Here is a 27,894-nt window from a genome sequence, read left to right on the forward strand (position 1 = left end):
GAGGGAACTAACTGTGTGCACGTGAGGGAACTAACTGTGTGCACGTGAGGGAACTAACTGTGTGCACGTGAGGGAACTAACTGTGTGCACGTGAGGGAAGGGAGGGAACTAACTGTGTGCACGTGAGGGAAGGGAGGGAACTAACTGTGTGCACGTGAGGGAAGGGAGGGAACTAACTGTGTGCACGTGAGGGAAGGGAGGGAACTAACTGTGTGCACGTGAGGGAAGGGAGGGTACTAACTGTGTGCACGTGAGGGAAGGGAGGGTACTAACTGTGTGCACGTGAGGGAAGGGAGGGTACTAACTGTGTGCATGTGAGGGAAGGGAGGGTACTAACTGTGTGTATGTGAGGGAAGGGAGGGTACTAACTGTGTGCACGTGAGGGAAGGGAGGGTACTAACTGTGTGTATGTGAGGGAAGGGAGGGTACTAACTGTGTGTATGTGAGGGAAGGGAGGGTACTAACTGTGTGTATGTGAGGGAAGGGAGGGTACTAACTGTGTGCACGTGAGGGAAGGGAGGGTACTAACTGTGTGTATGTGAGGGAAGGGAGGGTACTAACTGTGTGCACGTGAGGGAAGGGAGGGTACTAACTGTGTGTATGTGAGGGAAGGGAGGGTACTAACTGTGTGTATGTGAGGGAAGGGAGGGTACTAACTGTGTGTATGTGAGGGAAGGGAGGGTACTAACTGTGTGTATGTGAGGGAAGGGAGGGTACTAACTGTGTGTATGTGAGGGAAGGGAGGGTACTAACTGTGTGTATGTGAGGGAAGGGAGGGTACTAACTGTGTGTATGTGAGGGAAGGGAGGGTACTAACTGTGTGCACGTGAGGGAAGGGAGGGTACTAACTGTGTGCACGTGAGGGAAGGGAGGGTACTAACTGTGTGCACGTGAGGGAAGGGAGGGTACTAACTGTGTGTATGTGAGGGAAGGGAGGGTACTAACTGTGTGCACGTGAGGGAAGGGAGGGTACTAACTGTGTGTATGTGAGGGAAGGGAGGGTACTAACTGTGTGTATGTGAGGGAAGGGAGGGTACTAACTGTGTGTATGTGAGGGAAGGGAGGGTACTAACTGTGTGCACGTGAGGGAAGGGAGGGTACTAACTGTGTGTATGTGAGGGAAGGGAGGGTACTAACTGTGTGTATGTGAGGGAAGGGAGGGTACTAACTGTGTGTATGTGAGGGAAGGGAGGGTACTAACTGTGTGCACGTGAGGGAAGGGAGGGTACTAACTGTGTGTATGTGAGGGAAGGGAGGGTACTAACTGTGTGTATGTGAGGGAAGGGAGGGTACTAACTGTGTGCACGTGAGGGAAGGGAGGGTACTAACTGTGTGTATGTGAGGGAAGGGAGGGTACTAACTGTGTGTATGTGAGGGAAGGGAGGGTACTAACTGTGTGTATGTGAGGGAAGGGAGGGTACTAACTGTGTGTATGTGAGGGAAGGTGGGGACCAACTGTGTGTATATGAACAGAACATGAAGCCACGTCTTCTTTCCCCAAACACACACAGTGAGAAGAGGCTAAAATGAGAGGGGGATTCCAAGGATTCCTAACCAGCCGTGGGAGCGTGGGCTTGAGTGGGAGTGTGTGTGTGAAGCGTGAGTTGGCTGGTGTGCGTCACTGCTGAGAAATTTCTGGAATTTCTCTTGTTGACCCCCAGAGAAGGAGGGGGGGGGTGTAAAGCGTGCTCTTTTCCACACCACACACAGCCCTTCTCTTTGGTGAGCCAAAGACACAAATGGAGGCAAGGAGACAAGGAAGGGAGCCTCCACACTGCTCTAAAGTACACACAGTAGGGTCTGTAACATCACACACACACAACCTTGGGTCAGTCTCTGAACCAGTCTTCTGCAATAGGCTAAATCGGCCACTTCTGTTTGGTATGAGGGATGAACACCTGAGCCTTTTGTGAACGTCTATTACCTTTCTCAAACATACACACTTGGGGACAACTTACGCATTGCAGTATGGTCTCTTTTCAAAGCCTTTGTAATTCTTCATGTTTAGAGTCATTTTGCAGATCTCGCAGCTGAAGCATCCTTTGTGCCAGTACTGAGAGAGAGAGAGAGAGAGAGAGAGAGAGAGGGAGAGAAAAATTAGACATTTGTTTCACTGTTCTCAATGCTACCATGGAGGACCTAAACCACACAGCATATTCACACCAGGAAGTGACATATTTGGATGAATAAGGCCATAACCATTTTAGCTGGAGGAAAGAGGGAGAACGGAGAGAAAGGTCTGTTTGTCGAGGCGCAAAGGGGTTAAGGGTCACCAGACCATTTCCTCTGGACCTCTCTACACGGTGGTTATTTATAAGCCATGTCAGGGGGACGTGTGGCAGTGTGCGAAAAGCAAGCGAGAGAGACCGAGGCGAGCATGTTTGCAAAAACCCATGCGTGAAGCCCAGCGGCTGACTAGACACCGTTTAGAGCACAGAGCCACGTCCACTTTTAGAGAGAACTGCCAACTCCCACCGTGGCACCCCACCCGCCGGCTCAGCACCCATCTTCGGTAAAAACTCCCTCATAGAACAAAGCAGCATTGAGGATCCCTGAACAGTTTCGATGGCGTTTTAGTGATGAAACCTGCTCGTTTGAGCAGCCTGTAAGAAAGCCCTGCCGGGGTGGATGGCGAGGCCGCTGTTTGCAGTTGGAAAGTCATTCCAACTGACCCAGGCATCCAGCACCCTCCGTATTCCATTAACGCCACTCGGGAAAAAACGGTCAGCCAGGTTTCACAATGATGCGAGCTGCTGAGGATAAACACGGTGTTAAATTAAGAGCCAAATGTCCCGGAAAAAGGTCGTTTAACCTATTTGGCAGCATAATCAGGGCTTCAAAGTCACGACCCCTTGATATTCCTGGCCTTGTGCGGAGATCTAACGTTACTCAGAAATACGCACGGGTCACACACACATCTAGTGACTGAACCAGTTTCCCTGCCCTGCCCCTATTCACCCATAGCCATACGCAACACTGCCAACAGAGCACATTGAGCTCCCCTGATTGGACGACTACTGGAGAAGACCCGTGTTCAGTTTGATTTGACCCTCTCTTTCTCTTCCTGTCTGTCCATCTGTTCATCTCTGGAAGCCTGGGTCTGCTTCTCTCCCTCTAACCATATTCACAACAGCCCTATCCTTCTTAGTCTCACACCCCCCCCCACCCCCTCTCTCTCTCTCGACAGCAGGCTGATCTGTGGCCTAAGGGTTCAGAGGGGGACCGAGGGAGGGAGGCTGGAGGGAAAGAGGAAGGAGCATGAAAGGAGGGAGACGGCGAAGGGAAGGAGAGAGGGGTGGATGAGAGCAACGCCAGGGAGTGAGGGAATGATCTGGCCCGTTCCTGCCATCAAGGGAAGGCAAAAGACGGAGGGAGGAAGAAAGATGAAGATACCGTCCTTATTAACACGGCTCAGGGGTATTCTCTACTCAGCCACCCCCCGTTTCTCCCTATTCCTGTCTTTCTTTCACTGAACATTCTCCACACACAAATAAGTCAGCGCACTGAAGCAGACACACAGAAAACATAACCATTCAAACACACACAGTAAAATCGTGCAGTGTCCCTGTGGTGTGAAAAGGGCATTACTATAATATAATAATAATATATGCCATTTAGCAGACGCTTTTATCCAAAGCGACTTACAGTCATGTGTGCATACATTCTACGTATGGGTGGTCCCGGGGATCAAACCCACTACCCTGGCGTTACAAGCGCCATGCTCTACCAACTGAGCTACAGAAGGACGGCTGGGGGTATCCATCAGGTCCCTGTGTGTTCTACAGTGATACAGGCTGGGGGTATCCATCAGGTCCCTGTGTGTTCTGCAGTGATACAGGCTGGGGGTATCCATCAGGTCCCTGTGTGTTCTACAGTGATACAGGCTGGGGGTCTCCATTAGGTCCGTGTGTTCTACAGTGATACAGGCTGGGGGTATCCATTAGGTCCCTATGTGTTCTACAGTGATACAAGCTGGGGGTCTTCATTAGGTCCCTGTGTGTTCTACAGTGATACAGGCTGGGGGTCTCCATTAGGTCTCTGTGTGTTCTACAGTGATACAGGCTGGGGGTCTCCATTAGGTCCCTGTGTGTTCTACAGTGATACAGGCTGGGGGTCTCCATTAGGTCTCTGTGTGTTCTACAGTGATACAGGCTGGGGGTCTCCATTAGGTCCCTGTGTGTTCTACAGTGATACAGGCTGGGGGTCTCCATTAGGTCTCTGTGTGTTCTACAGTGATACAGGTTGGGGGTCTCCATTAGGTCCCTGTGTGTTCTACAGTGATACAGGCTGGGGCTTTCCATCAGGTCCCTGTGTGCTCTACAGTGACAGGCTGGGGGTAAGTCAAATCATGCAGCACACTACTAATTATTATTAGTAATATTATAATATTGATATTGCACACTATAAATTGTCTTCTCTCCTCACTGTCCTGAGAGGGTCAGGATATCCACGACAGCCGGGGATACACATTAAAAGCACTATGGAACAGAGAAGACAACCACAGTGAAGAGGGGAGGATTGCTAAACCAGGAGTGTTTCCAGAACATATAGCAGGGTTTCCTGGAAGCAGTTTATCCACTACAGGACAAAGGCATTTGGCTTAAATCCATGACCCCTATTCACTCTGATACCTTTTCAGAATTCTAGTCTGGTCTGGTGTGTTCTCACACTGGCCTTTACGGACAGACCACCCAGGGCTGTGTGTGTGTGTGTGTGTGAAGCTGCTGACCAGCAGAGCCGGGCTGAGGCAGACAAAGGAGTGGGGGCTCATTCTGGACACCGGCACTGAGCCCTGGTCAATGGAGCTCTGATCCAGAGCCAGCCAGCAACACTGGGCCAAACCTACACCCCAACCACACTACACAGGCCCAGTCAGAGAGATGGGACCCACTGGCGGATGCATCGCCTTCGCCCCTCCCTCTCTGTGGCTGTGCCATGTCAAATCCCTGACAGTGCAAACATAACTACCCGCACAGGGGATTCCATTTCTACTAAATCTAAGCCTCATCTGTTTCCGGATGCGGCGGCCATTTTTAGTCTGTCCACATATTCATCCCGATCTGATGTCTAAACTCCAGTCTCTCTCTGTTACCATACTCTCGACATTCCCTCTGGGCATCACCCCTAATCTGTAATCCCAATGTGTGTTATGGAGTAGTGCTGGATAAACAAATGGAACAGAGGGAGGGCTGACAGAGGGGTGTGCGACTGCGGGTGCTAATGCCTTCAGGTCAGAACCACAGCACTCGTGTTATGGTGTGTGGATCTGCAGTGTGCTTAGACACCGCCTGCCCGGCACCAAACCATTCTGAAGAGGGGCGGAGCGCCATAGAGGGTGAGCTGAATGGCAGCAGTGGACTTTTGATCCTGTGTTTACCAGGGTAAACGCTAAATCCTCCATCTGACCTTGTACTCCTATTAATAGAGCCGAATCCCAGTTCCATAGCAGAGCCAGAATAGAGAACAGGATTGGATTGCAGCAGTGTCAAAAAATATATAATCCACCCCATTTTGCCAGCCCTAATCTCATTTCACCCCTAGACAACCTGCTAACCCACATTCTACTACATTCCACCAGGTCAGAACCACAGCACTCGCTAAAGTATGCACTTAACACTCATCATGTGCCTGTGGGGGTGTGACTGCATCAGCCAAGATGATGACGAGCGGGGGAGTGGACATGATTCAGTTTACATGGGAGTCGGGTTTGACCTCTCAGCTTTTCTTAAAAAGATGGTGGTATCTCTGTTGGTTCAGAGTCAGGTTGCATTCTGACCTTTGACCTAACTAAGACTGTTGTGCACTGTGTACCATGCAGAGATGTTTCTGGATCAAAAGGGGTTTAAGGTGGTGGGTGTGCAGAAGATTGTTGAGACCTCCCCCATTACATTTTAGAGGTCCCCCATCTTGGCGGCGTATAAAGTAATTTAGCATTCTTAGCGAATCTCCTGAAATTCTACACGTCCATAATCTTTTCTACATACTTTATACATTTGCTTTTACTTGTTTCAGTTGACACCGAAAGCGTTTTCCCCAATTTAATTATTATTATTTATTTTTCTTTACAGTTTGGACTGTAAACAAAATGACCCAACGCAAGGATTTCAATGAGAGAAAAAAACAAAACAGTCATGGATTAATACAATACACTGGGCATTACGGATGAGACACTCCTCTCTGTTCCTGAAAGGTCATATCATAAGTGTTTACTAGATAGAACACAGAGCATCAGACAGCTGTGCTGGAGCCACACAAATCTTAATCGTATCCTCCAGGGCTCTATTTTATAATCATATCTGTGATTAGACCTAACCAATACCATATATATATATATATATTTTATTTTTTTCAAATGTATGAAAAGGCACACAATTTGATCATCTAAAAACACACCTTGAAGGCACCTCACTGATGAGGTGAGCCTTCCTTCGCCTGTTTATGCATATGCTTTACATGGCTGCATTTTGTCCAGTCATGTTCATTTCAATCCTCTGCCCTGAATTTACACAGGAGAAAAATAAGCTACGGCTTGTATCTAGAAAACTCTGTCAAACTGAAAGTCCTAAACCAAAAATCCAAGGCTGTGACTTTTTATGATCTTAAAAAAAAAGAATAATACATTAATCTAGTTAGCTTATCGACGCGTCCCGACATGTTACCTTGCATGCTAAGAGACGATATTTGAGCCGGGACAGGAGGGGGGGGGGGGCTGCTTTTCAAGGAGGAGGGGAACTTATCTGTGAGCTTCTTCCCTCCCTTCCCCTGGGCTGCTCTCACACACATTTGAAGCCAGAGAGCAGACGTAAAGTGGTATGCATGTCACAATAAAATAACGAAATATTGATAAAGCAGAGTCCTTGCAGAACGGAGAGGGAGAGAGAACGTCCATCAAAATGAAATTATTTTTTTTAAAGTATAGGTACGAGTAACAGACACACACAAAGGCACAGTGTAGAATATTGAGTACGTGATTACCTGTATACAGAATCTCCCACACGGGAAAATCACTCCATCAATATAACAGAGACTCTCAGAACACAGAACCAATCATCATCTGTCTAGTACTTGCAACGCAGTCAAACAAGTTCAGTCTTTCAAATAGGAATACACGCACACAGCCATGTTTCCAGGCTTGGTTAAACCAGTTTTGCATATGGTGGACAGTCCGGCACTCTGGTTATGAATAAACCTACTATCTGGCAAAATCCCACCTCCTGCAGTTAACCCTTACAGCGAGGCTCCAGGTCCTCAACAGCACTCATCTGCTTCGATAGCTAGGAGGACTTGTCAAAAAACCTCTGAAGCACAGTACTGCATTACTAACAGGCAACGTCCACATATTGAAGGCAAGACAGATGAGTATGCCTACTCTCGTCTCACACAACATTCACTTCCCGACTTTACCCCTCATCCTCAGGTGCCCCCTTCCTCCTGCAGATCCCCGTCCCACTATAATGAAATGCAGAGCGGCAGACAAACTAGCGTCTGTGGCCCAGCTTCTCCACAGCACAGCCCCCATATACATTACACCAGAAGACAGTTTGTCAGGTAAGCAAGTATTCAGCGGTCGCCGAGGAAACCGCACGCTGCAGCCTTGACTACCTTCGCCTGAACCAGACTGGGGAAAACTGCCGCCCTTCGCCGGTCGGCCTCGTCTGGTTTAAACAAACGAGAAGGGCAGCCGGTGCCCAGGAGGGGAATAGGGAGGTTGTTTTCGTGTGTCTGAGGAGGAGAGCGCTGATGCGGAATAGCAGCTAAGACAGACAGACAGACGCTCCCTGGGCTCAGAGCCTGTGTGTAGCTCAGAGGGGGAGGCAGGCAGCACAGCAGGCCTCTGACAGAGCACATTTTTATGAGAGTGTCTGTCTGCAGGAATGTGCGCTGCTTTCGGCATGATTTTCCAGAGAACACGGTTGCGGTCCGGCTTGTGTTCAGTTCACCTGATTTCTAGCCACAACACCCAGAAATAGTTCACATGAATGTGTAAGGTATTGTTTTATTTTGAGCTCTACATTTTAATCCAAGGCAAGGGTTGTCAATTCCATCTCCATCCTGTTGGACAACAATTAACAAGGGCCTTCTACTTGCACAACAGAGAGTATGACGAGTTCAAACCCATTGGCTTGCAGTGTACACAAGTATTGGCTCTTTCTGATAATGTGCTCTATCGTCTCTCACCAGACGCTCCCATCTATCGACCCAAACAGATAACACCCACTTACAGCGATCGGCTCCACAAGGCCTTCCCAATACCCATTAGACAAATTATAAGCTCGGCCCTGGCATCACTAGACTAGTGTGTAGGAAATGCCAATGCATCCTTCTCTCACCACAAGAGGTGACCCCGCCCACATCCTCCACTAGAGTCATGCAATGTGCTCAGTGCGCTCTGGCAGCAAAAGTAACGGACGTTCAAATTACAAAAAGAGGGACCACGTGAGAATATATGATTATTATAGCCCTGGTCTACCTAGTGGGCAAAAATAAGTGGCGACAGGGATTGTGTGGTTCAGCCTGATTGACGTGCCATAAAGGTAGTGTTGTTTCAGTTGGCAGCAGAACAACATGCTGTTACTGCAGTACTGAGTGGCAAGAGACTAAACAGACAAGACCACGATAGCACAGTGACTGTTTTCTAATACACTCGCTAGCCTACGCATTCACACAAAGCCCACACAGATGGATGTTGTGATAGACATTGTGTGGACTTTAACTTCTTAAAACAAAAACAAAAAATTAATTTCACTGAACGTGGGAAGCATGGCTCTGTTCCCTTGGTGTTTTTCTTCTTCCACACCCTGGTAGATTACACTTCCTTATCCGGGGTAGCTTGTGTGAGCTGCTAGCAAACACTGGATTTTGATAAGGCACTACTGCAACTGAACAACCCCAAATGATTGTTTCAACTTTTAAACAGCATCCTGAAAAACCAAGATGTTTAGCTTGAGTCAAATTGACACTGATTTAAATTACACAATGAAGCTTTGGCTATGAAATTGGCGATGGGAACTCATCACACATGTTAATTTCTGGATTTGGGGAGAACTGAAACTAACTTTAGCTAAATAACTTTGAAAGCACGAACATTCTAATGAATCTCTCCATCTTGCTTGGTAACGTTACGTTAACTGAAATCATCAATTTGGACTAACCTCGTAAGGTAGATTTTACAATGCAATGTAGTAGACGTTAATCTTTAGTGACCAGCAAACTAGTTAATCATAATTGCTCGTTGTATGCCATCAATCACAATCTGATACTGACTACTCTGATGTTCGGCTGATGGAAATGCTAACCACATTCCTGTCTTTGATAACGTTAGCTAGCTAGCCCATACGTTAACGCAGCGAGTTAAAACTGGCTTGTTTGTGGTGAAAACAGGAAACGCTTCGTTCAAGAATTCAAATCTGTTTAAATCCAACGTGGCAAATGTAAAATTAAAAATCAGATCATTTAAAAAGACTTATCTAGCAAACCTAAAGTAGCTAGCTAGCTAAACGTTCAACAAATGAAAAGAGAAAACTAGCTAACGTTACTAGTCTTTCACAATCACATCCACACAGACAGGTAACGTCTAGTGAATGTTAGCCTACCTGCCCGGGCATCACAAATCATTAACAAACACACGAAAGAAAATTCTATTGATAACGGGATGTATAATACACAAACAGAAGCAGGTGACTGCCAATTCAAATGCCTGGTTGCAATTTTTTTTTCCTTACCTTGTCCAGACAATTCACTTTTTCCGTCGGGTACACGATTGTGCCACATCTGCCACACGACGGATTCATGTTTGAGGAATGCTGGATAAATTAGACGATAAAAAAAATAAGTAAGTAAACGTGTTCTTCCCAAACAATACGGGTCGAGTTTGACGGCTGGATTGATCAAAACCCAGAGATTGTTGTCGTTCTAATCGCACAGCTGGCTGTCAGTACACGAACCAGAGACGTAAAGCGCGGGCACGGCGCCTCTCTTTCCAATAACGCGCTCCCGAGGAGAAAGGAAAGGGGGCGGTCTCACAAAGAGACGCTTGATTTCAAAGGCGGCGTTTATAATTGAATAAATCCTGTGATCAGATATCAATCTATGGAGATCGATCAGCGTATACTATATTTGATAGTGAAATCCATCACAAATAGCAATACTCAATGCTTTTAAGTTGGTTGATTCCATGAAATGCGGAACTAGATTTATCACACCACCATCACTGGTCGTCACTAGTTACCACATCCACAAAATCTTAAACCCCGCCCATTTCGGCATTTTATCTTCATAAAATGTGATTTTAAACCTAACCCAAACCTTAACCACACTGCAAAACGTATGTCTAACCCTAATATTAAATTAAGACCAAAAAGAAAATGTATGTTTTTGTTAGTTTTTTCGATAGAGACTATTTATTTTGTGGCTGTGCTATCTAGTGGAAACCACAATTACCGTGGAAGAAGCGCATATCAAAATCGTGTATATGACATATAGAAAATGTATCTAGAATACACGCCAACCCTTTTTATTCCGCATGATGATCATGCCATCTGCTACAATCTGTATGTAGGCTACTGTGAAGGCCTACATGGAATAAAGTTGCAAATATATTTGGTTTGGGTGACATCTGCTGTCGCAAATCAGAATTGGTTTCACTGGTCAGGGTGCAGAAATCATGGGCCCACTATAATTAAATTACATTTTATGGTTGACATTACAACTAAACATTATTCATTCAAATGCCTTTATTCTTTGAAAGTACTGTATTTCAAAACATGATCCTCCATCTGGGTTTAATTTGTAAGGTCAAAGTCTTGTATGAAGAGCACTCTGCTGTTTTGAAGTCATTGAATTGCCTCTGATCAATTTATGAAATACATTCTTGGCATGTATAGTACCAGTCAAAAGTTTGGACACACCAACTCATTCAACAGTTTTTCTTTACTTTTACTATTTTCTACATTGTAGAATAATAGTGAAGACCTCAACACTATGAAATAACACATATAGAATCATGTAGTAACCAAAAAAGGTGTTAAACAAATCTAAATATATTTTATATTTGAGATTCTTCAAAGTAGCCACCCTTTGCCTTGATGGCAGTTTTGCACACTCTTGACATTCTCTCAGCCAGCTTCATGAGGTAGTCACCTGGAATGCATTTCACTTAATAGGTGTGCCTTGTTAAAATGTGTGGAATTTATTTCCTTCTTAATGCGTTTGAGCAAATCAGTTGTGTTGTGAAAAGGTAGGCGTGGTATACAGAAGATAGACCTATTTGGTAAAAGACCAAGTCCACACGAGCAATAGACATTAGACTGTTGGAAATCTGTCCTGGTCTGATGAGTCCAAATTTGAGCTATTTGGTTCCAACCACCATGTCTTTGTGAGACGCAGAGTAGTTGAACAGATAATCTCCGCATGTGCGGTTCCGACCATGAAGCATAGAGGTGGAGGTGTGAAAGTGTGAGGGTGCTTTGCTGGTGGCACTGTCTGTGATTTATTTAGAATTCAAGGCAAACTTAACCAGCATGGCTACCACAGCATTCTGCAGCAATACGCCATCCCATCTGGTTTGCGCTTAGTGGGACTATCATTTGTTTTTCAACAGGACAATGACTCAACACACCTCCAGGCTGTGTAAGGGCTATTTGACCAATAAGGAGAATGATGGGGTGCAGCATTAGATGACCTGGCCTCCACAATTACCCGACCTCAACACAATTGAAATGGTATGGGATGAGTTGAACCGCAGAGTGAAGGAAAAGCAGCCAACAAGTACTCAGCATATGTGGGAACTCCTTCAAGACTGTTGGAAAAACATTCCAGGTGAAGCTGGTTGAGAGAATGCCAAGAGTGTGCAAAGCTGTCATCAAGGCAACGGGTAGCTACTTTGAAGAATCTAAAATATTGATTTGGTTAACACTTTTTGGGTTACTATATGATTCCATATGTGTTATTTCATAGTTTTGATGTCTTCACTATTATTCTACAATGTAGAACATAGTAAAAATAAAGAAAAACTGTTGAATGAGTTGGTGTGTCCAAACTTTTGACTGGTACTGTACATTAAAAAAAAGCAATACAGGAACAAAACATTAAAACATTAACTATACAATAAAAAAGAAGTTGCAGAGATGATCATTGAAGAACATCCACAACTGGTCTTTGTTCTTGTCATGGAAGTGCAGGGATACAGAATCCTTTATAGTTTTTTCCATGGATGTTGATAGTCATAATGTATCTCAGTTTATTCCAGTTACGCACACATCCCATGGAGGTGTGTGGTAAATGGTGAGAAACTTGGAACTCATCCACACCCATACTGAACAAAGAAATTCTAGCAAAGCCTAAAAGTGGCCTCTTCCCATTTGTCCCGTTCCCTAAAACCTGAGTAGCGGACGTTTAAAAGAAGAGTAGAAGACTTTGTCCGCCAAAAATTATATAAAATGCCACCCACTTTTTAGCCAATAAAGACAGGGACTATATTGAGGTGATTATTGAAAAATGAATGAACAGAAAAACATTATTTGTGTAATGGAGTAAGGGATGTGTGTGTAGCTCTAAGCTCACTCCATCCTCTCCTGCAAACTCATTTTTATCTCCTCATCATCCAGTTGCTCCTCAGTCCGGTCAGCACTGGCCAGCTTCCATGATTCCCTCCTTCTCATGACCTTCGACCTCCACCTCTGCGTAGCTGGAGTGGAATCCCTGCTTCCTGAACTTCATGGATGGCCAGTAGCTGTTACGTCGCTATTGAAATGAGATCACACAAATCATTGTTTTGAAAAGGATAAAGAGAATGGGAGGAGATGTCTACATTTAACAGGACAGGGCTGGTTGAATGTGAGCCCTGATAGTGTTACTAACCTGTAGGATGTAGAGGGGTGAAGCAGCAGAAGGAGGAGAGTTGACGTAAAGAGCCAGCAGTGTCAGAGCCAGCAGTAGCACCAATGCAGCTACTACACCTGCTATAACTCCTGTGTGAGCTGACCCGTCGTGTTGTCTCGGGGGGCCTGTCTTCACGTCTAACCAGGAAAGAGAGACCATGTACAATCAAAATCCTGTAAACATGGCTCCATACACACAATTCAAAGTGAATCAAGATCCATCTGGAGGAAGCTCAAATGTAGGATCGTTTGAATATTGAGCAGTTAGGACTCAAACTGCTTCCATTGTTATTTTCCTGAACTTAATATCTGTGCAATTTCTTTGCATGTTCTAAGAACACTCAGATTACTGTAGGCACCGGCTAAAGACAGACACTGAGCTCTAGAACATTACTATGCAGGGCCTTCTAGCTCTGTTTAACGCTGCTGCATGCACAGTTGAACTCTGATACTCCGATATAAACCCTCCCAGGCACACTCATTTACACACTTGACTTACTCTCCGTGGCAGAGCCTTCTAGTAGGGCCCCAAGGGGAGTGGTGACCTCAGAGTCCGGGTGAACTGAAGGGTCAATGGAGCTGTCTGGTCTCCCCATGGAATAATCCTCACATGTAACATCTTTGGCCTGTCCATATAATGGATGAGAATTGTGGTTTTAACAGAGGAAGCTGAGACTGTGATTTACATTTGATGTACAGCACATGTAAAGTATGTGAACGTTCATTGACATTGTCCAATTCTACCTCTTCTGAACAGGCGTAGTCCAGCCACTCCTGCCTGTGTCTGTCCATTCCGTCTGAGCATCTGAAACAGACACAGATGTCAAACACAAAGGAACAAGGACTCCTTTATTCAGATAGCGACCTACACTCCTCTCCTGCTCACCTCTGGAGGATGTTGCACCAGGTACAGCCAGAGGTTAGGTTGGATGAGAGGCAGAGTTCACAGCTGTCATGCTGCAGACAGGCTGGACAGAGGGAGGGAGAGACAGAGAGACCTGGGTTTTGATTCTGCAGCGACATGATTGGCATTGGCATTAACATCATACTAAGCTGTGCCTGTGACTGGTTATTGAGGATGAAATGTCTGAGAGGACTGTATGAGGGATAGAGATTAGCTGCTTACTAGGCAATGCAGTGAACTCAAAGGCAGAGTTGTTGGTGATCTTAGTTGTATCGATGTCCAACCGATGGTACTCGTAGAGCCGACGTTGGGCATCTATGTGAGAGATATCATTTCAGATCATTTTAGCAAACGTTTTTGACATCAAAGATTTGCCAAACTGGATAACTGTGGGTTAGGGTTAGGGAACCCTTTGGTGCTAACCTGAGGATTGAGGGGATTGCAGGTTTACCATGAATGCATCTGACAACCCTGCCTTCACTTGGTGCTCAGCAGAACTTATCACCTCCACTGGCAAAGGTATCTGAAAGAGCAAGATTGACAGGTAGAGAAAAATGGACAGAGAAACCGAAAAGTGTGACTGTGTTAAGATGGAGTACATTAAAATCAAAGACGTGTTGATATATTATTATTATTATTATAAGTGTGCATGTTGTAAGTCCCACTCACATCTCTGTAGCTGAAGGTGATGGTCCCCGTGAGGTGCAGGGCAGCCTGGAAGGTGTATGCCCCCTCTGCTTCCCTCCCATGGAGTCTCACCCGCTCCCACTGCACCACAAACACCTCACCTGTGGTCAGTACAGGACAGGTCACACAGATGTCAACCAAGGGTCAAAAGTCAAATAACAAGCGCTGTCTGAATGTTACTCTATGGCTCACCATTGTCCAGGTACTGCACAATAGACTCCTTGGAGAAGCTGGGGTCAAAGTTGGCCATGAGGGGGGCGATGTACTGTGTTGCTGTCAGCATGCGGTGTGTGACCTCTCCCATGAAAATAAACCCTGGGGAAGGTCAGAGGTCAGGGTTCTATGGAGATGCGTGGCAAGTGGCAACTGGTAGTTACAATAGTTCATTCCTTCTAGGCTTAACGTAAGTAACAAGGAGGGAGTAGAAAGGAAGCATTATGATAAGTGGCTCCATCTGAGTTTGAACAACTTGCCATGTGTCGGAAGAATAATGAAATATACCTCCTGTTGCTATGGTAATCTGCCTCAAATAATGTCCGTAGAAGGGGAAGTCAAATGAGAGGGCGACCTTCTGGAATACGAGGAAGAGAGAGAGGGAGGGAAATGAGATGCGCGTACACGTGCGCGCGCGCGCGTGTGTGTGTGTGTAACTGTGTGTATGACTCACCGCAGCCTGTCTGTGTGTGTTGGACAAAATGCCATGCATTCTGACTTGGCCATGCTCTAGGTCGTTTAGATCTACCCAGAGTTCATCTGTGCGCTGGTCATCAGGGCCAAAACTACGCCACGAGTAATACTTACCAGCGTCCTCCTGTTATAGAAACAGTAGAGGTGAGTGCAAGAGGAGAAGTTGAGGGATGAGATGGGAGAGATGGAATAATGGTGTGAGAAAGGGCGGAGGGGAGATGTTATAATGAACAACAGCAACAAGCAGCATTTGAATGCAGGACCACATGAACAAACAAACAAACAAACACACACTCTACATTGAGTTCCAGTCTCCGGTTTATGACATAGTAGTATTACAAGAGAGGGATACTAAATATAAAGAATGCAGGTTGCATACTACATAAGCTAAAGGGATACGCTTTTAGAAACCTTAGGATATCCTTGAATGTCTTGGACTGTAAATTTCAGCAGCGAGGTTAAAATGATTCACTGCAATTTGCTTGGATCTGCGTTGTTCAACTCTTTTCAATATACTCTCTGCAGTCTAAGGCCAGCAGGGAGCAGTATTCTACCACCACAACTGGAACAACTAGAACAAGCGAATCTCGCATCTTGCCCACACTAGTGTGTTGTTGGACCACTGACCCAGCGCCACTCACCACTAAGTGTGTCATGTTGTCTGGTAGGGTGTAAATGGTCAGTCCTCCTCCCTGTACTTCCCTGGCCACCCTGGCGTAACCCAGCCACGGCTCTCTGGGGGTCCTGTGTGATGGCTTTTCATGCTGCTGTCCATTCACATGATACCGCATCTCTGTCCAAAACACAGTGAGTCAGTGACACAGATCAAGTCAGTGTCAGTCAGAAGATTCATGTTTGAACCCACTCGGTCAAATTACAAACAAATCAGGCATTTGCTTTAGGCAGAGTTGGGGAAGTTTCTCTGAAAATATTTAACCAAGAAACCAATTACTTCTCACTGGTAGAAGTTAAGATACACTCAAGCTAGCCTTAAGAAAAATATAGCTTACGTAACTAAAGTTACTTTGAAAAAGTAGTTTACAACATCAAAACTACTTTGTGAAAAATCGCTCTGGAGTCAGATGTCAACAGAATGTGTAATTTAGCACATTAACACAAATCAGTTTAAAGTGAGAATTAGGCAGGTCTAATGCTGAAAAAAGAAAGGACATTCTTGCCTATATCACCCAGATGTTCTTTTTGCTAAAAAAAGTAGTGTGTAGTTCAGTAGTTAGCTACACCCATGGCAGAAAAAAAGTAGTGTGTAGTTCAGTAGTTAGCTACACCCATGGCAGAAAAAAAGTAGTGTGTAGTTCAGTAGTTAGCTACACCCATGTCAGAAAAAAAGTAGTGTGTAGTTCAGTAGTTAGCTACACCCATGGCAGAAAAAAAGTAGTGTGTAGTTCAGTAGTTAGCTACACCCATGGCAGAAAAAAAGTAGTGTGTAGTTCAGTAGTTAGCTACACCCATGGCAGAAAAAAAGCTAGTTCAGCCCATGGCAGACAAAAAGTAGTGTGTAGTTCAGTAGTTAGCTACACCCATGGCAGAAAAAAAGTAGTGTGTAGTTCAGTAGTTAGCTACACCCATGGCAGAAAAAAAGTAATTAACTACTGAAAACACTACCCAGATTAGAATTGAGTTCAACTACCATAAAGCTACTGCAAAATGTAGTTAGAGTACTAGTTGAACTACATGTAGTTCACTACTCCCCAACACTGGCTTTAGGTTACTGCATAGCCCTGAACCGAGTGTGTATTTCTCAATGCAATGGTTTGGATATTGTGGGCTCAAAGTGAACATAGCATTAACATATCTCTGGCCATGAGGGAATGCTGACATGAATTTCAATCTCTGAACAGGTGCAAGAGTTCCTACACCTGCACCTGCATGCACCCACGCATGCACCTGCACACACACACACACACACACACACACACACACACACACACACACACACACACACACACACACACACACACACACACACACACACACACACACACACACACACACACACACACACACACACACACACACACACACACACACACACACACACACACACACACACATACACACAAAAATGTGTGATGGCTGGACCACAGTCTAATCACAATACACCAAACTAGAAAGGCCTTGGGGATTTCTTGTTTGTCTGCCACTTTACTTTTCTCTCCTCCTCCTCCTCCTCCTCTCCTTGTCTTGCATATCCCACGGACTGCAATGTTCTGTCTCTCGGAGCCAAAGTTGTGAGCAGTTCCCAAAGCAACTTACAATGCAGCATATGTTCCACAACATTCTGCTAAAACATTATCCAAACTAATAACTCAATGTGGATTTGAGATCATCTGGGATTAGGAGAGACAAATCTCTGAGGACCTCCGTTGTTATCAGATAACACACGTCCCCACAGCATTCTGCTTGAGGCCACAACGCATCTGGTTATACTGCTTCTCAGGCCGCAGCCACATAGAGATTTTCTGTCCGGAAATGACTGAAATCACCGACGCAACAAGAATGCATATAGGACCCCCCCCCCCCCTTCCCCCCATATTTCTTCTAAAGTACTTTGAGCAGGGGGTGGGAAGCAGGGAGTGTTTTGTTCAGTTTGGGACACTTCTCAGTGCAGTGCAGTTGCTGTCATTTTTGTTTTTGTTTGTTTATTCTGGCTCTGCATGGCAATTGCTTGTGAGTTATTGAGATGGTTAGTTGCCAGTTCATCTAGCTAAGTCAGGAGGTGTTTGACATGAGTGGTGTTGGAGAGGTTGTCAATGTGTAGGCGCTGGGGATGTTGTTGTCTATGCTAGCTACATTCCATTGCTAATTCTGCTGGCCTTTCGCCATCCAGTGTCATAAAGATGCTGGCTAGCAATGTTTGCAACATCCAAGCCTTCTCGTTTATGTCAGCAGTGTTGTGTTTTATGTGCACAGAGCATTGTACGTGCATTCTATCTTTTATAGTGCACTTCTGTATAGAATATAGTTGCGAGATAACGTTGTATATCAAGCTCTATCTTGAAAACTTGACTGCTGATATTTTGGGGGGATTGTATTCATTGCACTAATGACCAAAAATATACGTTTTGAGTGAACTATACCTTTACAGCTAGAATCCTTAGTTGCTACATAAATTCATGGACACATTAATGACATATAGCCATTATATCCTGAAGAATATAATTTATAAATACCTCATGAGTATAGTTCAACTGTTGTACCCCATCAGAACCTAATACAAGCGTGTTTTACTCCAATCGTTGTACATAATGGAAATGGAAACCACCAACAACTATACTTTTGATATCATGGATGGACAGTCCTTGCATCCATAGCTCTGACTATGAATTTGAGAGTGGTTACATTTCTCTAGGCCCATTCCTCAGCCTTCAGAAAAAAAACATGTGGCAAGGTCAACTTTAAATAGGCTCAGTAAAAAAAAGAAACGCCCTCTCACTGTCAACTGCGTTTATTTTCAGCAAACTTAACATGTGTAAATAGTTGTATGAACAAAACAAGATTCAACAACTGACACATAAACTGAACAAGTTCCACAGACACGTGACTAACACAAATGGAATAATGTGTCCCTGAACAAAGGGGGGGGGGGGGGGGGGTCAAAATCAAAATGGACAGTCAGTATCTGCTGTGGCCACCAGCTATATTATGTAATGCACCAGATTTGGACTGCACCAGATTTGCCAGTTCTTGCTGTGAGGTGTTACCCCACTCTGCCACCAAGGCACCTACAAGATCCCAAATATTTATGGGGGGGAATGGCCCTAGCCCTCGCCCTCCGATCCAACAGGTCCCAGACGTGCTCAATGGGATTGAGATCCAGGCTCTTCGCTGGCCATGGCAGAACACTGACATTCCTGTCTTGTAGGAAATCATGCACAGAATGAGCAGTATTGTCACGTTCTGACCTTAGTTCCTTTGTTTTTGTCTTTGTTTTAGTATGGTCAGGGCGTGAGTTGGGGTGGGCAGTCTATGTTTGTTTTTCTACGTTGGTTTTTGAGTTCGGCCTAGTATGGTTCTCAATCAGAGGCAGCTGTCAGTTGTTGTCCCTGATTGAGAATCATACGTAGGTAGCCTGGGTTTCACTTTTGGTTTGTGGGTGTTTGTTTCCGTGTGAGTGTTTGGGCCACACGGTACTGTTTAGTTTTGTTCACATCGTTTATTGTTTTGTTCCAGTGTTCAGTTTGTTTATTAAAAAGACATGAACACTTACCACGCTGCACCTTGGTCCTCCTCTCTATCTCCAGACGACATCCGTTACAAGTATGGCTGGTGGCATTGTCATGCTGGTCATGTCAGGATGAGCCTGCAGGAAGGGTACCACATGAGGGAGAAGGATGTCTTCCCTGTAATGCACAGCATTGAGATTGCCTGCAATGACAACAAGCTCAATCCAATGATGCTGTGACCCACCGCCCCAGACCATGACGGACCCTCCACCTCCAAATCGATCCCGCTCCAGAGTACAGGCCTCGGTGTAACGCTCATTCCTTCAACGATAAACGCAAATCCGACCATCATCCCTGGTGAGACAAAGCCACGACTCGTAAGTGAAGAGCACTTTTTGCCAGTCCTGTTTTGTCCAGCGGCGGTGGGTTTGTATAGGCGACGTTGGCGACGTTGTTGCCTGGTGAGGACCTGCCTTACAACATGCCTACGAGCCCTCAGTCCAGCCTCTCTCAGCCTATTGTGGACAGTCTGAGCACTGATGGAGGAATTGTGCGTTCCTGGTGTAACTCGGGCAGTTGTTGTTGCCAACCAGTACCTGTCCCGCAGGTGTGATGCTCTGTGTAACAGTATAGCTTCCATCCCTCTCCTCGCCCCAACCTGGGCTCGAACCAGGGACCCTCTGCACACAGACAACAGTCACCCTCGAAGCATCGTTACCCATCGCTCCACAAAAGCCGAGGCTCTTGCAGAGCAAGGGGAACCACTACTTCAAGGTCTCAAAGCGAGTGATGTCACAAATTGAAACGCTATTAGCGCCACCGCTAACTAGCTAGCCATTTCACATGGTTACACTCGGATGTACCAATCCTGTGCAGGTGTTGTTACGCGTTGTCTGCCTGTCTGTTCTTTCTCCCTGTAGCGCTATCTTATGCATCTCACAGTACGGACATTGCAATTTATTGCCCTGGCCACATCTGCAGTCCCCATGCCTCCTTGCAGCATGCCTAAGGCACATTCACACAGATTAGCAGGGACCCTTCTTTTGGTGTTTTTCAGAGTCAGTGGAAAGGCCTCTTTAGTGTCCTAAGTTTTCATAACTGTGACCTTAATTGCCTACCGTCTGGATTTGGATTTTTACTAATTATCTTTGAAAGACAGGGTCCTGAAAAATGGACGTTTCTTTTTTTGCTGAGTTTACTAACATTTTTTTTGTTTTGTTATCTGCATTGGACTATTTTGCTTTATCATACAGTACATCTCAGTTATTATCAGCGTCATCATTACATTATTCGTTTTTTTCTGGTGAACCTGCCTGCCTGATCCAGACAGCTTCAATGTTGCGCAACTTTTAGGAATATTTCGTCCTACTCAAAGATGGGGTGTGTTCATGACGTCACACGTACTATATAAATCTCACCGCACGGGTTTTCTTTTTCAAACAGAGACTTTCTTCTAACCCTACATTTATGCGCTTTCCTGTACTACATGTTTACTGTTTTGTCTCTTGCTTTCAGTAGACGACAGGAAGTTTTCGAATATCGGTAGGCATATGGCAAACAAAAAAGCAAAGAAATTCACTCTGTGACGCTCATTCTTCCCAGTGGCATCACCATGAACATGCCGTGGTCAGTATGGCTGCCGCGAAGAGTTCGTCTCTGCTGCTCTGGTGATTTTCTCTGGAAACAACTTGTTGAGCAGATCAAACTGAGCTGGGTAACAGGCGGAACTAAATGATGATTCTGGTCGAAAGCCCGTGCTCAAACATTTTCTATATTTGAACAGTTATAAAATGTGCAGTCTGTTCGCGTTTGAATGTGCTTGCTAGGTCAGAGGGATCGAGATGTTCGTTATTTTCGGATACCGGATGTGATAGAACTCCGACTCAGAACACGGCATTCTTTTGTTACCAGATTTTGTTGCACTAACTGGGTGGAATCAACCCTGACTGGCACAGGCCTGAATTGTATATTACCAGTGCCCTTACTGAATCAAATCACTTCATTCATGTTAACTTTTCAGAATGTTTACGTATATTTAACCCTAAATTGAAGATGGCTGTGTCACATCCGGCCGTGATTGGGTGTCCCATACGGCTGCGCACAATTGGCCCAGGGTAGGCCGTCATTGTAATTAAGAATTTGTTCCTTACTGACTTGACCTGATTAAGTAAAAATAATCCGGTGCTTGACTAACACTAGCCAACAGTTTGTACATGTGGCTTGTTTCTGACATCTGAAAAGAAGCCTATGTTTAGCATATAAACAGAAACCTAAACCAAACACTGAAATAACCTGCAAGTGGAATGTGTAGAGAGGGAGCTAAGGGGTGTAGGGAGCAGGGCTGTAGTTGGCCAGCTCTGATCAAGTTAAGTGGTCTAGAATAAAACCCTCAAGGCCATCGGTACTTAAATCACTGGCTAATCACCAAGACAAGAGGAGCCTGCCTGTCTACAGGACTTGAGAGGAGGGCAGGAGGTGGAGGAAGAGATATCACTTCCTAATAGTAAAGGACTGTTGTGGTAAAGAGCCATGCTTCCATCCAGACTGTTTTGCATGTCCTACGCTAGTAGGATGATTGTTGGGAGAAGGGAGTGAAGAGGGTTTACATGCAGCTAAGGTTCACCCCCCCCCCCCCATCTCAAATAGACTCAGGAAACCAGGGGTTTATCATTCCATCATATTTGTAAATCATAAATGTCTTATTTTATCACCATTATCACTTGACATTCCTACATGGTACACTCTGGTCTATTTCAAATGAAATCTGCAGTGTAGTACATGTTTGTTTCTGCACTGTCCAACTGGATGTATATAACTGATATAGATCCTATAAGTCACTGTTAAATTCCTATGCCTGGTCCCAGATCTGTTTGTGCTTTTGCCCTGCTCCGTTGTCAAGACAAACTTATATGTTTGGTAGTCAGCTCGTGTATTTGAACCAGCAACCTTGTAGTTACTGTCCCAACACTCTTAACTGGTAGGCTACTTACTGCCTGCTTGGCCATTTCTTTCAGCTGGTCAGCTCGTGTATTTGAACCAGCAACCTTGTAGTTACAGTCCCAACTCTCTTAACTGGTAGGCTACCTACTGCGAGCAGAAACAAACCGACAAGCACCACGGCTAGTAATTATATGGAATAACCCAACAGATTATTATACCCAGAGCAGGGGGAGACTAATTAAATACACCAAGAGGCTTCAAGTCGAGATAAGGAGTATATAGAGGGGCTGTGAAGGGGGAGATAGGAAATGGAGGGGGACTAAAGGACAACTCAAATGCGAAAAGAGTGTGAGAGGCCAACGATAGTGGGTAGTGTCAGGAGGGAGATTTGGTCCGAGATTTGTTTTGTATCCTTGCTCTTTTTGAGGTTATGCACAGGGATGGTCTGCAAAATAAAATGAAAAAAGTCTAATTGGATCTTTGGTGTCACGCTTTCCTCATTGCAGCGTGTTTCTGGGGAAATGAGGTGTGGTATGGTCAGTGATGTGAAACATATCGGACCGTTCTATTTCTATGGCTACAACTTCCAATTCTCTTGTGAACTCAGTTTCAGCACAGTACTACAATCCAGGGTCATCTCCCCAGACGGGAGAGAGAACACAGAACGAGTTTGAAGAATCAGGCATGTGTGAGTGACTATGGTGTTCGAGAAGGTCTGTTTTTAAAATCAACAGGCGGGGGGTGATATATCATGTATTGCAGTGGCTCCCAAACTTTTTCACCCCCCCCCCCCCCTCCCTTCCATCATTGGTGAACGTCCTGTTGTTTGTTCATGTGGTCTCTGAGTGACTCAAACATTACAACAAAATCAATGGGCAAAAAAATCTACCTAAACAATGTTAGCTAACATGGGCTAGTTGATCTGGACATTTCTGACAAGTTATAATAAATATCTCTCTAAGGTCTGCGATGACTGACACTGCAGGAGGAAAAGTGCAAATACACTACCCAATTTGGTGTGTTCTGCCATTACAACTTTTAAAAGTAAGTTGAAAGCCCAACTGACCCCTTGGCCCCACAGTCTGGGAACCACTGATGTATTGGAATGCCTGATGACAGGACAAATAGGATATGACAAGTGAGAATACCATTATAACATAAACACCTCTTCTGTTAGAATATAAGGCTCACACTGTCTGGCCTGCTTTATCACAGGCAACTGTCACAGACCTCAGGCTTTCATTTGATATTGTCTAAAACAATTGGAGTCCAGGTATGCTAAAATACTATTTTAAATTACCAAAAGGATAGAACTAGAGGCCAAATTAATTTAACGGGAGGGTCATCTGCCCCCACCCTCTCAGGCATAAACAAGGTAAAGTTTAAGCTACCGCTCATAGGCAGATAGACAGTCAGTCTTCTGACCTGAGCACTAAAGTCACCCTGATGCTATGAAACCACTCAGCCCATATTTCCAGGCCTGTTTCTGTGAGTGGTCAGTCAGACCGGGAGGCAAGAGGGCACACCCTTTCCTGCATGGGAGAGGCTGCTAGGGCTGGCTCAGGATCAGCCGGATGGCACATTACTTCCACAGCTCAACTCAATGTGGCTGATCATATGAACATGAGTACCTTCTTTTTGTTTTGCACTGTCTCCATGCACACTCACAGAACTCTGCACACTCACAGAACTCTACACACTCACAGAACTCTACACACTCACAGAACTCTACACACTCACAGAACTCTACACACTCACAGAACTCTGCACACTCACAGAACTCTACACACTCACATAATTCTACACACTCACAGAACTCTGCACACTCACAGAACTCTACACACTCACATAATTCTGCACACTAACAGAACTCTGCACACTCACAGAACTCTCTCTACACACTCACATAATTCTGCACACTAACAGAACTCTGCACACTCACTCACACTGACATTCCAGCACACGCACACATTCATATTGACTACACACTCACATACAATGATCATATACACTGCTGTTACTCTGTTTATCATATATATTGATATACCTCTATCACTCCAGTATCCCTGCACATTGTAAATATGATATAGACACTGACCCTGTATATAGCATACTTACTTTCTCGTGCTCTTGTTTCTATTTCTTGTGTGTTTTTGTTCTACTTTATTTTATAGCACTGCAATGATATTGATTACTGCATTTAGGAAAGGCATTTCACTGTACTTGTGCACGTGACAATAAGAACTTGAAACTACAGACCCACAGCAAATTATCATCGATACCTGAATTATAATGTGAACTATTGATCTAATATGGGAAAAACATAGTTTTGTTTTTGAAATATTGCTAAATAATTGTTTTTACAGACATTATTATGATGAATTATTGTAATGTATGGTCATTATTAGGCTTTGTGTCCAGGTCATGGCATTGTCTTTCAAGATTTTCTATTCTGAAAAAACACCAAGATCTCTTCTATGAAAACAAGAGAGCAGTGATGACCTCACACTTCCTCTGTTATGGTGAAACCCAATCTCTCAGTGGATGAGGTAAAGGAATTAATTCTGGTTTTCATTGTATGATTAGACAAAGCCCATAACGAACTCAGTCAGGCATCTCAATGAAGATCAGGGCTGAACCATGTCTTATTCCCCAATGCCAACATCACGCCTCGTCATCCAAGAAATCACTTTCTTTCATTCGAACAAAGGATCGAAGGGCAATTCCACCACTCTTCACCCTCATTTTCATTATTTCCAGAACAATAGCGTTGTCTACATATGTCAAAACGGCGCATTTATACACTTTGTAGAAGAAAAATGTCATGAGGGTTTTAAAAATCCCTGTTTTATTTTGTTTCTTTTAATCCTATATCAAAGGGAAGCACATTTTAGGACCTTTCTTCTTATATCTTTAACCCCAGATCATAGAAACGTGACGATAACACGTATGTGCCCACTGGTACGTTGTTGGGGATAATGATATGCGTTTGAAAAGTGGCAGAATTGCACTTTAGGATTGTAGGTTCTTTGTCTCCCTCCCTGCCTCTCTGTCCCTACTTCACGGATCCTTCTGTTCTCTTGGAACTTGCCAGAAGTGTCTGTATAGATGTCACAATGACCCTTGCTGTTGCCGATCCAAATCTCCACGACAGCGAAATCACATCTATGGATGTCATCCACACAGATATTTAGTATATCCAGATTTATCCTTTCCATTTTTATTCTGTTCAGGCTTGGCCCCAGTATGGCTGGACCAGACATAAGTCGTTTGTTAAATGAAATTCTCAAAAGGACAAAGAACAGAGCCAAGCTCTGAGGTCAGCAGCCTCACAATTCATTTTCATCCCTCAAGCTGTGTTTTCCTAATCTGCGTTAGCTGCTGCAGATAGCTCTCAAGGGGTAGCTCTATTTCAAACAGTTTTTTTACGCTGCATGTAAAAAATAAATAATCAAATTTTATTCCGTGTAAGATAAACACGAAAAGCAATTAATTTAGCTCAGGGAAGAGCTGTTGCTGTTTTGAAGGTGGTAGATAGTATCAGGGAAGAGCTGTTGCTCTTTTGAAGGTGGTAGATAGTATCAGGGAAGAGCTGTTGCTGTTTTGAAGGTGGTAGATTCAATCAGGGAAGAGCTGTTGCTTTTTTGAAGGTGGTAGATAGTATCAGGGAAGAGCTGTTGCTGTTTTGAAGGTGGTAGATAGTATCAGGGAAGAGCTGTTGCTGTTTTGAAGGTGGTAGATAGTATCAGGGAAGAGCTGTTGCAGTTTTGAAGGTGGTAGATAGTATCAGGGAAGAGCTGTTGCTGTTTTGAAGGTGGTAGATAGTATCAGGGAAGAGCTGTTGCTGTTTTGAAGGTGGTAGATAGTATCAGGGAAGAGCTGTTGCTGTTTTGAAGGTGGTAGATAGTATCAGGGAAGGAGAATGGGATGCATCTTCCTTTCTCGTCTGAATATTGGAGCAAACCAAAGGTCACGAGGGGAATACACTCAGCAAAGAGTACTAGGTGAAGGGAAATCAAATATGAATTTGGGAGCAGAGATTTGGCTAATAAGGCTTACAGGATTTATTGAGAAGTGAGGAGGTCATAGAAAGAGGAGTGCAGAGGTGGGACAGGGGGTAGTGACAAATCTAAGTACTCAATCTCTGATAAAAGGCTTTATATGGCTAGGAGAAACACATTGCGATGCATCCCCCTCCATCGGTCCACCAGCATTCCTGTCACACTCCAAGCACTCAGAAGTGCATACACTTTCAACACACGTACAGACAAACACACATGTAATATGTCATTGTTGTACGGTATGTGTCTACAGTTTTGGTCAATGTTGTGTTTGTGTATGTAAGTTGTTTTGTCTGAAGCTTTGTTCCTCCTGATGTTGTTGGACCAGGTATCTCTTGAAAACATATCTCGATGAAAAAAAAACTAGATTACATTTAAAAAAAAAACATGATTCATCAAGCTACCACCTTTTTGCCTACATTCCTCGACTGTTTTGTTCTCTCTGTCTTGTCACCTCTTCTTTCCCACTCTGGACTGCCCTACTTTTAGGCCTAGCAGAGTGGCAGGGAGAAACGTGTCCAAATCTAATTTTAGACAGAAGTAATGCTGTTTTGTGGGTTGTTGTTCTGAGTCATTCTGGAACATGGTGTTTCTTTATGGTTACACTTTCATTGCAAACTAGGTCACTAACCTTTCTGCACAAACAAAAAGTATAAGGGTTTGCCCATTTCCAAACACAGTCATGAACCTGCACCGTTTTCCATATATAAGTAAATTAGTTTTAAAAACTGTCTTCAAAGACATCTCTACGTAGTTCATTGAAACCATGAGATATCAAAAAAAGAGTGCCATGACACACACACACATCTTTTTTATGTTAAATACAAAAGTTATTATTCCATGTGATCATAAATTGCTGTGACTGACGTGTTAGGATGGAAGCATGAGAGAGAGAGAGAGAGGTGGACAGATGTAAATGGAATATATTATGTAAATAAAGGATGATTCTGGGATTTTCTTTTTTTTTAAGTAGAGAAGAGTCTGGATGAGGTTACTATTGTACGGCAGAAAGTACAACACCTGATTGACCTGAAGAGAAGCTGTGTGAAGCTGTGTGAAGCATTGGAAGCTGCTGAAGGGAAGACGGCTCATAATAACGGCGCGAATGGAATGGCATCAAACACATTGAAACCATGTGTTTGATACCAGTCCACTAGCTCCACTCCAGCCATTACGACAAGCCCGTCCTCCCCAATTTAGGTGAGACCAACCACCAGTGTAATGGAGAGAGTGATCCATGGGGGGGGGGCATGAAGAAAGAGGAGACAACAGGTGAAAAAAGGTGATGAAGTACAGTGAGAAAAGAGAATCAGGATGGAAAACACAGGAGGTAGGGAAGAAAGAAAAGCTTACCTGTTTGTTCTTGAGCCCAAACTCTCCCCAACTCTGCCTGGGAGAGACAGATGAGTAGCAAGGCACTGAGACACATGTTGTTTAGCAACAACAAAAACACACAGCTCTCTCTTCACTCTCTTTTCCTTCTTCTCCCTCTTTTCTCTTTCAACTACACGGTTTCTCCTGGTCCCAGTCACCCTGTAGCTCCCCCCCCCCTC

At 44.5% G+C, this 27,894-nt stretch overlaps 2 protein-coding genes across 2 annotated transcripts in view; both read right to left on the reverse strand.

The window, feature by feature from the left end:
• LOC124015323 (LIM and SH3 domain protein 1-like) overlaps positions 1–10,131 on the reverse strand; it is a 42,351-nt gene extending 32,220 nt beyond the window's left edge. The window contains exons 1-2 of the mRNA XM_046330496.1: positions 9,723–10,131; positions 1,959–2,053 (exon numbers count right to left, since the gene is read on the reverse strand). Of these exons, the coding sequence (XP_046186452.1) occupies positions 1,959–2,053; positions 9,723–9,791 (164 nt within the window). The 5' untranslated portion in view covers positions 9,792–10,131. The remainder of the gene's footprint in view (positions 1–1,958; positions 2,054–9,722) is intronic.
• A 1,861-nt stretch (positions 10,132–11,992) lies between these two features.
• LOC124016422 (plexin domain-containing protein 1-like) lies at positions 11,993–27,887 on the reverse strand. The gene is made up of 13 exons (XM_046331983.1): positions 27,695–27,887; positions 15,798–15,949; positions 15,137–15,280; positions 14,971–15,040; positions 14,662–14,784; positions 14,452–14,570; positions 14,206–14,305; positions 14,005–14,097; positions 13,765–13,846; positions 13,623–13,683; positions 13,378–13,504; positions 12,859–13,016; positions 11,993–12,741 (listed from the first exon to the last, which is right to left on the reverse strand). The coding sequence occupies exons 1-13, from the start codon at positions 27,768–27,770 to the stop codon at positions 12,622–12,624; spliced, it is 1,425 nt and encodes a 474-aa protein (XP_046187939.1). The 5' UTR covers positions 27,771–27,887; the 3' UTR covers positions 11,993–12,621.
• Between the last annotated feature and the right edge of the window lie 7 nt (positions 27,888–27,894).

Source organism: Oncorhynchus gorbuscha, linkage group LG26 (assembly GCF_021184085.1).
Source record: "Oncorhynchus gorbuscha isolate QuinsamMale2020 ecotype Even-year linkage group LG26, OgorEven_v1.0, whole genome shotgun sequence".
Lineage (NCBI taxonomy): Eukaryota > Metazoa > Chordata > Actinopteri > Salmoniformes > Salmonidae > Oncorhynchus > Oncorhynchus gorbuscha.